This window comes from Schistocerca americana, chromosome 10 (genome assembly GCF_021461395.2).
Source record: "Schistocerca americana isolate TAMUIC-IGC-003095 chromosome 10, iqSchAmer2.1, whole genome shotgun sequence".
NCBI lineage: Eukaryota > Metazoa > Arthropoda > Insecta > Orthoptera > Acrididae > Schistocerca > Schistocerca americana.
Window position 1 is genome coordinate 186,162,263 of NC_060128.1, and position 13,001 is coordinate 186,175,263.

Consider the following 13,001-nt stretch of genomic DNA (forward strand, 5'->3'; position numbering starts at 1 on the left):
TTCAAGTCTACCCTCGAGTGAAAAGTTTACTTTCTTTATTTTCACAAAGTTATGATCTGTCCGTTCATTCATTGAAGTCTCTGTTCACTGTAATGCGACCGCACCGCAAAACCGCGCGATTAGTAGTCGAAAGGACGTGCCTCTCCAATGGGAACCGAAAACATTTGATCACAAGGTCATAGGTCAACCGATTATTCCACAGGAAAACACGTCTGATATAGAATGAGATTTTCACTCTGCAGCGGAGTGTGCGCTGATATGAAACTTCCTGGCAGATTAAAACTGTGTGCCCGACCGAGAACACTTGCCCGCGAAAGGCAAAGGTCCCGAGTTCGAGTCTCGGTCGGGCACACAGTTTTAATCTGCCAGGAAGTTTCACGTCTGATATATTCTATACGACACTGGTGACGGCATGTGCGTCACACGACAGGAATATGTTGTCGACCCACATAACTTGTACACTTGGCGCCGGCCGAAGTGGCCGTGCGGTTAAAGGCGCTGCAGTCTGGAACCGCAAGACCGCTACGGTCGCAGGTTCGAATCCTGCCTCGGGCATGGATGTTTGTGATGTCCTTAGGTTAGTTAGGTTTAACTAGTTCCAAGTTCTAGGGGACTAATGACCTCAGCAGTTGAGTCCCATAGTGCTCAGAGCCATTTGAACCATTTACACTTGGCGAATGGGTAAAAAGATTCTTCTACCTTGCCCGATTTAGGTTTTCTTGTGGATGTGATAATCACTCCCAAAAAAGTGATGAAAACATAGGAGTTTGTCACATAAACTTGCAACAAATGAATGCAACAGTTTCACAGTAGCACAGTTTTCCCTGTGCTCTGTCAAAACATGTGTTTTCAACGTTTTCAAATTTTTCCGTTTAGGTGTAGCGTCGCCATACTACGGCGCAGTTACCTCACATCGGACGGACGGACGGACGGATAATAATTGTCTGAAACAAGGACCCCTCGTTCCGCAGCTGTTAACGCTAACCAGGAGACCACGGTACTCTTGAGCTCACACTCGCCTTGATGTTGCCTATCTTGCGCATGGACTACTCAGTTTGTACATTTTGCTTATTTTTTCCATAGTGCCATACAACTTCTTCCTGTTTTCTCGATTGATCTGTGTTCAGTTTTTCACAGTATATCCACTGTGCCATTTATAACTAAATGTGAGGGGGGTGCGATGGGGAGGTTCCCTTGTGAGTGGATTGACGGTATAGAACTCCAATGGCCTCGATAGGAGCTGCAGCTTTTTTGGCACAGCCAATCTAGTCAACAATGCAGGAAATGCATTCGCGGTTGCAAATATGCACCACCTTCGGCTGTAAATTGGAATGACAACAATGAAAATTTGTGCCGGATCGGGACTCGAACCCCGTATTTCCCACTTTAAGCGAGCGGTCGTCTTAACTGCTTTGGCCATCCGTGCACGAATCACGGCCAGAGCCAAATGTCCATACGTCGTCGTCCATGTGTCACAACCTGCACTCGTTACGTATATTCCCTTCCAGGAACATATTTATTTGAGTCGAGGGTACAGTGTGGAACCGCGCGACCGCTATGGTCGCAGGTTCGAATCTTGCCTCGGGCATGGAGGTGTGTGATGACCTTAGGTTAGTTAGGCTTAAGTAGTCCTAAGTTCTAGGGGACTGATGACCTCAGATGTTAAGTCCCATAGTGCTCAGAGCCGTTTGTACCATTTGTGCCATAATATGGCCAGTATTGGCGAATAAATAGGAAATAGCAGTGATTGTGTAAATATTAAGTATGCATGCATGCATATTCGAATGAACATTGCATCGTACCTCTTCGTAACACTGGCACTGCTAATGGGCAGTCAGCAATAGTTAGCAAACGGTGTCGTGTTCAGGATGACTACATACTCGCAAACAAAAAAGTTGTATATACACTACTGGCCATTAAAATTGCTACACCACGAGGATGACGTGCTACAGACGCGAAATTTAACCCACAGGAAGAAGATGCTGTGATATCCAAATGATTAGCTTTTCAGAGCATTCACACAAGGCTGGCGCCGGTGGCGACAATAACAACGTGCTGACACGAGGAAAGTTCCCAACCGATTTCTCATACACAAACAGCAGTTGACCGGCGTTGCCTGGTGAAACGTTGTTGTGATGCCTCGTGTAAGGGGGAGAAATGCGTACCATCACGTTTCCGACTTTGATAAAGGTCGGATTGTAGCCTATCGCGATTGCGGTTTATCGCATAGCGACATTGCTGCTAGCATTGGTCGAGATCCAATGACAGTTAGCAGAATATGGAATCGGTGGGTTCAGGAGGGTAATACGGAACGCCGTGCTGGATCCCAACGGCCTCGTATCACTAGCAGTCGAAATGACAGGCATCTTATTCGCATGGCTATAACGGATCGTGCAGCCACGTCTCGATCGCTGAGTGAACAGATGGGGACGTTTGCAAGACAACAACCATCTGCACGAATAGTTCGACGACGTTTGCAGTAGCATGGACTATCAGCTCGGAGACCGTGACTGCGGTTACCCTTGACGCTGCATCACAGACAGGAGCGCCTGCGATGGTGTACTCAGCGACGAACCTGGGTGCACGAATAGCAAAACGTCATTTTTTCGGATGAATCCAGGTTCTGTTTACAACATCATGATGGTCGCATCCGTGTTTGACGACATCACGGTTAACGTACATTGGAAGCGTGTATTCGTCATCGCCACACTGGCGTATCACCAGGATGGTATGGGGTTCCATTGGTTACACGTCTCGGTGACCTCTTGTTCGCATTGACGGCACTTTGTACAGTGGACGTTACATTTCAGATCGTGGCTCTACCCTTCATTCGATCCCTGCAAGATAATGCACTACCGCATGTTGCAGGTACTGTACGGGGTTTCTGGATACAGAAAATGTTCGATTGCTGCACTGGCCAGCACATTCTCCAGATCTCTCATCAATTGAAAACGTCTGGTCAATGGTGGCCTAGCAACTGCATGGGCAGCTGTACCTGCACACGCCATCCAAGCTGTGTTTGACTCAATGCCCAGGCGTATCAAGGCCTTTATTGCGGCCAGAGGTGGTTGTTCTGGGTACTGCTTTCTCAGGATCTATGCACCCAAATTGCGTGAAAATGTAACCACATGTCAGTTCTAGTATAATATATTTGTCCAATGAATACCCGTTTATCATCTGCATTTCTTCTTGGTGTACCAATTTTAATGGCCAGTAGTGTAACTGTGTTTTCAAATCGTTTAAACATTAACTTCCGTCAGGCAAGGCGCCATAACTCTTCTCAGAGTGAGCTAGCACACCTCCGATTCTTTAAAGAATCGAACTCTCATGCATAAAACACGTTCTATCGTCTGATTACTTTACAAATTAGTTAATCTCACAATTTTTGACGTTGAGCATATAAACGAGAATAAGTTTAGTAAAGGTTTGACATTATGTTTACATTTTTATTGTAAGTCGCTAAGTACGCTCATTATCAACTCAAGGAAATTTCCGCGCCACTTAAAGCAAGAGCTAGTTTCCCACATATTTCCATGTTTATGACGTCATATCTCCTGAACCATGTGTCGTGATATAATTTTGCACATACATTTAGCGGTGTATGTGAATATTGTCTGCATAATGTGAAGAGAAGGGAACTAGTAGTATGGAAGTAATAAATTGAAACGTCGTGCCGGATCAGAAGTCTTACTGCAAGAACCACAAAATTTATTAGGCGATAAACTTTTTTCCTTTCCTTGTTTTGTGGAGGCGTCAACGAGAAATACATTCATTAAGCCAGAATGAGATTTTTACTCTGCAGCGGAGTGTGCGCTGATATGAAACTTCTTGGCAGATTAAAACTGTGTGCCGAACCGAGACTCGAACTCGGGACCTTCGCCTTTTGCGGGCAAGTGCTCTACCATCTGAGGTACCCAAGCACGACTCACGCCCGGTCTCACAGCTTTACTTCTGCCAGTACCTCGTCTTGTACCTTCCAAACTTCACAGAAGCTCTCCTGCGAACCTTGCAGAACTAGCACTCCTGGAAGAAAGGATATTGCGGAGACATGGTTGTGAGGAGGGGGCGTGAGTCGTGCTAGGCTAGCTCAGATGCTAGAGCACTTGTCTGCGAAAGGCAAAAGTCCCGAGTTCGAGTTTCCGTCCGGCACACAGTTTTAACCTGCCGGGAAGTTTCACATTCATGAAGGTTTTAACTTATGTGTTAAGTCTGTTGGGAGTCGCTAAGCGCTCTGCATTCTCAAATACTAGATGAATATAACGTCGTTTATATGCCTTAAGGCGTACGTACAGTTTCTAACTGTAATTACTGTCTTGTTATGTTGAACCTTGAACGTATGATTATATCTCTCGATGATCAGATCGCGATAGCGTTTTAAATTTTTAAATTCTAGCAATGATTGTATAAAATATTGAGAATCAAATTTTTGTTGCCCCTCGAAGCTGTTAAATAACCAACTGGCAACTGGGACCCTGAACTATGAATCATGAACCGGTTTCGCGTTTAGTAGACAAGTAGGATAACGGGAGTTAGTATGTGCCTACGGTAATATGGGCCACTCGGTGTTCCTTGGGTTCGCTGCAAAACAGCGGACGCACGCAGTGCTTGGAAGAAAGCGCAAACATCACTCCCCTTTGTCAGGACTTAGAGAGATGTGGCTCGTTGAGTTTCTGTCGCAAGTAAGTTTAATTTGTTTTTCAGTGTCTAATTTGATGAACTGTATAATTTTCAGCATCAGTTTACAATTTTAAAGATAGAAAGTAGCATTATCATACAAATATTAAGAAGTAAGTAGTTTAATGTAGAGTACACACTAATAACAAAATTCCACTCCCTCAAGCCGGTTTCTGTTTCTGCCATATTTTAATGCGCAATGTGAGCAGGGTAGCATGGGCCATACCAAAGTCGACTGGTATAAGAATATTTTTGTTTTATTTATTTTAGAGCACGATACCAAGGTTGGAGAAGAGACGCGCCGATTAGGGTCGATGGGAGTGGTAACAAGTGTTTTAGAAGGCGAAACGACCGAAACGGCTGCTGCCGACCAGTTTAATGTTTCTAGAACTACACTCCAAACGAGATCAAAATCGTTTTAGGCAATCAGTACACGTCTGAAACACCTCAGATCTTAAATCAACATTTGAAGAAAACTACGAAAAAATGCTGCTAGCTGAGACTGAGTTTCAAAAGATGGTTCGCGATTTAGCACAAGATTTAGAACTGCCTCACAGATTTAACAGAGTAAAGAAATTGACAAGTAAAAATTTCTGCCAGAACTATAGGAAGAAGTGGCCAGAAAGCCTCACTCCACAAGTTTAATCTTTCTTCAGGTTCCATCAGCCACAACCTGAATGGTTTATAGGAAACCCACCATCACATATATGGTAATACCGGCCAGTTCTCAACATCCAGTGACCCATAACCACTCTGCCTTCAATTCAATGATACATCACCTACTATCGGTCCCCATGAATAAAGACATCTTCTAAATGGAAGTAAGTGCAATCAAACACCATCAAATAAATCTCTATATGTCCATTTTTTCAGAGATGGTTGTGGGACTTCGCTATCCACTACAGAATGTCAAATCAAACACCTTTCAGCCGTCAAACTTCCGAACTTATTTTATTTGCCTACCAGTTTCGGTGATTTACTACGCCATCTTCAGACCCCTGACTGAGGTGTAGGAATATTCCACCTCGGTTCTGATCACTCGGCAGTGATGGTTGAAGTGATCGCTACAGCAAGCAGAAATCTACAGATATCATTATTTGAATGCTGGCCCCTATTTTGGCCAGAATGGAGGTGGAATCTTCGTACACGTCTCTCAGGGGCCTGAAGATGGCGCAGTAAATCGCCGAAATTGGTAGTCAAATAAAATAAGTTTGGAAATTAGGCGCCTGAAAGGTCCACCACCATCCAGCACCAAACAATGACTATCCTCCTAACTTAGTGGACTCCGTCATTCATAAAAAGCAGAAACAACTGGTGTTGTCTCTTTTTTACCCTGTCCTTCATCCATCACCTCAAGAACGCAATAAACGGTGCATTCTTAGGAAAAGTCCCGGTGGACTCTCCAGGAACGTAAAAACGTCATTTTATGGGCACATCAGCGTTGGAGACTTTTTGCTAAGTGGTAAAGACAGCACTCAAGCTTTGGAAAAGAGTGCACTATATAAAATTACCTGTAATTGAGGCAAATTCTGTATGGGTCAGCCTCGAATGGCAATATGTTGAAGGAACACCGCAGAAGCTGGTAATTTAGAAAAGAAAACTCTACTTTTTAAGACCAACTGCTGAAAGAAGGCCACAGTTACGAGATGAAACATTACGTAAGACATCACATCCATAAAGGAAGGAAGATGAACTATCTCGAAACAATGGAAATTAGTTAACACATGTTCATTAACTCAAGTGTTGTACTGAATGACCAGACGAAGTTCCCTTACTCACCACTTCTATCTGCAGATACTACTCATAACCCCACCCAGCCCATGTTGTAAATTACGCCTCTTACTCACATGCCCCATTTCCTTTATTTCAGTTACATTAATTTCCCTCGTTGTATTAAAAACAGTTTTTACTTTGTGTGATCACAGCTGCTTCGCTCGCCTGGTTAATATGACTATAATATCTCATCTGATTGTAATTTAGGACCTATTAAGGTTCAGCCACAACTTTGAAATACCTGACTAAAATTTGCTGTTCAATTATTTTCTTCTGTGTACAACTGTTGTAATTTGTGTATAGTTTATTAGTTAATGTGTCACATATTTTATCTTAGTTGTATAATCCTTACATCACATTTACACTGAAATAATCTCTCATGTTTTATTTCTAATTATAACATTAACGGTTTTCATCTCTGTAAATGGAGATGGACTAGTTCAAAATCATTGATCCAACAAAATTTCACTGCAACACATACGTATCTTTGTACCTGATGTAGGTGTAAAAGCCGAAAACCGGTTCCTGTAAGAAATAATAAATATTGTAGAATATTTCACCAGTGTTGTGTGTGTTTCGTTCACAACTTTTTTTATCATCTTGCACTTTTGATATATAAGCAGGGTGATTTGTTTCTGAACCACAGAAATATCTCTCTTATTTAAAAACGTATATTTTGCTGTGCGGCCCACACTACCCAACACTTTTCTTAAGTATTTCAAACTGTAAGTTTTAGAGAATTTTTTCTTGCTGTGTTTCGTGTCAGTTAGAAATATCTGTTCACTACTTACACCAAACAAATGTACAAATAAGGGGTTTAAGCAGTTACTCCTTATTTCAAAAAAACTACAAAAGTTTTACATCAATTTCGGGTTGGGTTGTTTGAGAGAGGAGACCAGACAGCGAGGTCATCGGTCTCATCGGATTAGGGAAGGATGAAGAAGGAAGTCGGCCGTGCCCTTTCAAAGGAACCATCCCGGCATTCGTCTGGAGTGATTTAGGGAAATCACGGAAAACCTAAGTCAGTATGGCCGGACGCGGGATTGGACCGTCGTCCTTCCGAATGCGAGTCCAGTGTGCTAACCACTGCGCATCAGTTTCGGTTCCAATGATGCATACTAACAGCCGGTCTCCTTATACTCTTCAGCCATGTTGCTGTTATTGGAACAACAACCGACACTGGGCGACCTTCTTGAAACTCATCGCTCAACGAAACACGAGCGCAATTAAAATCCGCAAATCAGTCGTGAACGATCTTTTCTGAAGGGGAATGATTACCAGAAATTTAACGATGCGAAAGTGCTAAAAGGAAAGCATACAACAATAATGTCAGGAGAAATTTTGACCTTATGTCAAAGCGGTAGGTGGATCGAAAAAAAATGTCGAGACACTCTGTGACCAAAATGGTACTGAAACATAGGATGACAGACTAAAGGCCGAAATACTAAATGTCTTTTTCCAAAGCTGTTTCACAGAGGAAGACAGCACTGCAGTTCCTTCTCTAGATTGTCGCACAGATGACAAAATGGTAGATATTGAAATAGACGACAGAGGGATAGAAAACAATTAAAATCGCTCAAAAGAGGAAAGGCCGCTGGACCTGATGGGATACCAGTTCGATTTTACACAGAGTACGCGAAGGAACTTGCCCCCCTTCTTGCAGCGGTGTACCGTAGGTCTATAGAAGAGCGTAGCGTTCCAAAGGATTGGAAAATGGCACAGGTCATCCCCGTTATCAAGAAGGGACGTCGAACAGATGTCTCTAACGTCGATCAGTTGTAGAATTTTGGAACACATATTATGTTCAAGTATAATGACTTTTCTGGAGACTAGAAATCTACTCTGTAGGAATCAGCATTGGTTTCGAAAAAGACGATTGTGTGAAACCCAGCTCGCGCTATTCATCCACGAGACTCAGAGGCCCATAGACACGGGTTCCCAGGTCGATGCCGTGTTTCTTGACTTCCGCAAGGCGTTCGATACAGCTCCCCACAGTCGTTTAATGAACAAAGTAAGAGCATATGGACTATCAGACCAATTGTGTGATTGGATTGAAGAGTTCCTAGATAACAGAACGCAGCATGTCATTCTCAATGGAGAGAAGTCTTCCGAAGTAAGAGGGATTTCAGGTGTGCCGCAGGGGAGTGTCGTAGGACCGTTGCTATTCACAATATACATAAATGACCTTGTGGATGACATCGGAAGTTCACTGAGGCTTTTTGCGGATGATGCTGCGGTATATCGAGAGGTTGTAACAATGGAAAATTGTACTGAAATGCAGGAGGATCTGCAGCGAATTGACGCATGGTGCAGGGAATGGCAATTGAATCTCAATGTAGACAAGTGTAATGTGCTGCGAATACATAGAATGAAAGATCCCTTATCATTTAGCTACAATATAGCAGATCAGCAACTGGAAGCAGTTAATTCCATAAATTATCTGGGAGTACGCATTAGGAGTGATTTAAAATGGAATGATCATATAAAGTTGATCGTCGGTAAAGCAGATGCCAGACTGAGATTCATTGGAAGAATCCTAAGGAAATGCAGTCCGAAAACAAAGGAAGTAGGTTACAGTACGCTTGTTCGCCCACTGCTTGAATTCTGCTCAGCAGTGTGGGATCCGTACCAGATAGGGTTGATAGAAGAGATTGAGAAGATCCAACGGAGAGCAGCGCGCTTCGTTACAGGATCATTTACTAATCCCGAAAGCGTTACGGAGATGATAGACTCCAGTGCAAGACTCTGCAAGAGAGACGCTCAGTAGCTCGGTATGGGCTTTTGTTGAAGTTTAGAGCGAGAACGTACCTTCACCGAGGAGTCAAGCAGTATATTGCTCCCTCCTACGCATATCTCGCGAAGAGACCATGAGGATAAAATCAGAGAGATCAGAGCCAACACAGAGGCATACCGACAATCCTTCTTTCCACGAACAATACGAGACTGGAATGGAAGGGAGAACCGATAGAGGTACTCAAGGTACCCTCCGCCACACACCGTCAGGTGGCTTGCGGAGTATGGATGTAGATGTAGATGTAGACGTAGAACCTGAGGACATCACACACATCCATGCCCGAGGCAGGATTCGAACCTGCAACGTTAGCGTCGCGTGGTTCCAGATTGAAGCGCCTAGAACCTCTCGGCTATACCGGCCGGCGAAGATGAAACAATGGAAATTAGTTAACACATGTTCATTAACTCAAGTGTCGTACTGAATGACCAGACACATTTCCCTTACTCACCACTTCTATCTGCAGATACTACTCATAGCCGGCCGCGGTGGTCTCGCGGTTCTAGGCGCTCAGTCCGGACCCGCGCGACTGCTAAGGTCGCAGGTTCGAATCCTGCCTCGGGCATGGATGTGTGTGATGTCCTTAGGTTAGTTAGGTTTAAGTAGTTCTAAGTTCTAGGGGACTGATGACCACAGATGTTAAGTCCCATAGTGCTCAGAGCCATTTACTACTCATAACTCCATGCAGCCCATGTTAAAAATTACTCCTCTTACTCACATGCCCCATGTCCTTTATTTCAGTTACAATAATTTCTCTAGTTGTATTAAAACAATTTTTACTTTGTGTAATCACAGCTGCTTCGCTCGACTGGTTAATATGACTATTATACCTTATCTGCTTGTAATTTAGGACCTATTAAGGTTCTGCCACAACTTTGAAATACCTCACTAAAGTTTATTGTTCAGTTATTTTCTTCTGTGTACAACTGTTGTAATTTGTGTATAGTTTATTAGTTAATGTGTCACATACTTTATGTTAGTTATATAATCCTTACATCGCATGTACACTGAAATAATCTCGCGTGCTTTATTTATAATTGTAACATTAACATTTTTCATCTCTGTAAATGGAGACTCTCTGTAAATGAACTAGTTTAAAATCATTGATCCAACAAAATTTCACTGCACCACATACGTATCTTTGTACCTGATGTAGGTGTAAAAGCCGAAAACCGGTTCGCGGAAGAAATAAGAAATATTGTAGAATATTTCACCAGTCTTGTGTGTGTTCCGTTCACAACTTTTTTTTAACATCTTGTACTTTTGTTATATAAGCAGATAGATTTGTTACTGAACCACAGAAGAGTCTCTCTTATTTAAAAACGTATATTTTGCTGTGCAGCCCATACTACCTAACACATTTCTTAAGTATTTGGAACTGTAAGTTTAGAGAATTTTTCTTGCTGTGTGTCGTTTCAGATAGAAATATTTTTTTCACTACTTAGACGAAACAAATGTGCAAATAAGGGATTTAAGCAGTTACTCCTTATTTTAAAAAAAGAAAAAGAAAAAAAAAGTTTTACATCAATTTCGGTTCCAATGATGCATTCTAACAGCCGTTCTCCTTATACTGTTCAGCCATGTTGCGTTGATATTTATTGCAACAACAACCGATTTTGGGTGACCTTCTTGAAACTAGCCGCTCAACGAAGCACGAGCGCAATTAATATCCGCAGATGAGTTGTGAACGATCTTTTCTGAAAGGGAATGATAACCAAAAATTTAATGAGGTTCAAATGGTGCAGATGGCTCTGAGCACTGTGGGACTTAACATCTGAGGTTATCAGTCCCCTAGAACTTAGAACTACTTAAACCTAACTAACCTAAGGACATCACACACATCCATGCCCGAGGCAGGATTCGAACCTGCGACCGTAGCGGTAGCGCGGTTCCGGACTGAAGCGCCTAGAACCGCTCGGCCACTGCGGCCGGCTATTTAACGAGGGGAAAATCCTAAAAAGAAAGCATAAAACGATAATGTCAGGCGAAAGTTTACTGTTTTACACTTTCTTTAAACACTCACTGTAGAACGGACTACTCGGTCACTTTAAAGAGTTTCCACCATTTTTCAGTAATAAACGAAATGATGTTACTTGAAAATAGTGCCTCCTAGCGCCGTTTCCCAGAAATTTAAGAAGCGGCCACAGAAATGGCAGTGGATGTTGACAGTGGGGGGGGGGGGGGGGGGGGAGAAGTTTCAAGCGGTGGCATGTTGCAGGTGGCGAGCTGAAGTACGGCGACCGCTGCGACGACTCCAGCCAGTGCGGCTTCGACCACGGCATCTGTGAGAAGCAAAGCGGCAAGCAGCTGTGTCTCTGCCAGCCAGATTACCCCGTCACCAACCACATCAACATGTGCGGAAAGCGTGAGTACCGCCTGCCCTGTCTGAACAGTTAGGCCTCACTTTTTTAAAAGTAGGCAGTCGCCCGACTCGTTTGACGCTGTCCTCCATCCTTTCCTATTCTGTGCTGATCTTTCCATCTCCTTAAAAAAAAAAAAAAAAAAAAAAATACGCGTCATTTTCGACGGCGGCCGAGTTTAGGTTCGTTCTGCGCATGTGACAGTCAGCCAACGAACAGAGAACGACGTTGCCAGAGCTCGATTGCAGTGCAGAGCACGGACGAGTGTCTTCAGTTTTAGAAATGTTCACTCATAAATAAAGTAATTGAACAAAAGCAATGTCTTGATAGCAGAGTTTCTTTTATAGAAAGTTTGGAAGAAGCATTCTTTATACCAATTGCTTCATATTCTTGTGGTGTGCGTACTGTAAGACCTTCAGTACACACACCATCAGATTATTTGACTTGTCGCTCTAACCAAGTAGGCGGGTGTCAGCAATATGTCTCGTGGTCTTATCGTGGCGTGTTTATCTTCTGCCGTTAGGTCAGACGATGGAAATGCCACTTGCACCCTTAGAGTAGCAGATTGACGGTGACCAACTTTAAACAGAACTTGATTAACTTTCACACACATTTATTAAAATAATAACAAGCATAAAAATAACTTAACTTGGTTCTGGATGCTATTTGCAATTGACAATCTGAAGTTCCTTTGGTCTTGGTATGTTAATCTTATTCTCACATATCTCTGATACTTGACAAAGTGTCTATACATTTCTCTTCATGGCTATGTACAGGAATGTGGTAATCTTATTAGGCGCAGATTGAAACTTGACTATAGACTAATACAGACCAATGCATACTAATGCAGACTAATGCAGACTGACTAATCGGAGGTCTGCACACTCGTTATAATACCTCGCGCGTTCATGTATCACTGCGCAAGTGTGATCTGTGAAGATAAAAGGTTCTACGTTAGCAGCACTCTCATTGGCTGCGTTACATATTAATACGCGGATCGGCGAAGCAGAATTTGGTCCGTCTCTAAGACAGCGCCATCTCGTAGTGCGGAGACGGACGAGCACTGCGCCTGCGCTGTTGTGTTTAGCAGGGCGCGCTCTAGTCGGAAAGTTGTGTATGCGCTGACTACACGGAACTATGTACACAACAATTCTATTAATTAATTAAACCAAACAAGCAATAAGCCACCTAATTCAGGCGATAGCAAGGAAATTCATTCTCACTAACCGCTTTTTCTCAATAAAGAACAATGGCAATTGTTTATTTCCTATTGTACTTCGACGTAACGTGAGTAATTCATAGTCATACCAAGAGTGTTTGTCGGTATTTTGCGTGATTCTTTAATGTCCTCCAGGGTTTCTGTTCAACGACCAACTGTGTTAGCGTAGTGGTTAATGTGATTG

General features: G+C 43.0%; 1 protein-coding gene across 4 annotated transcripts in view; it reads left to right on the plus strand.

The window, feature by feature from the left end:
- LOC124552557 overlaps positions 1–13,001 on the plus strand; it is a 276,969-nt gene that overhangs the window by 125,550 nt on the left and 138,418 nt on the right. For all 4 annotated transcript variants that reach the window (XM_047126876.1, XM_047126877.1, XM_047126878.1 and 1 more), the window contains exon 4: positions 11,457–11,603. In XM_047126876.1, the coding sequence (XP_046982832.1) occupies positions 11,457–11,603 (147 nt within the window). The remainder of the gene's footprint in view (positions 1–11,456; positions 11,604–13,001) is intronic.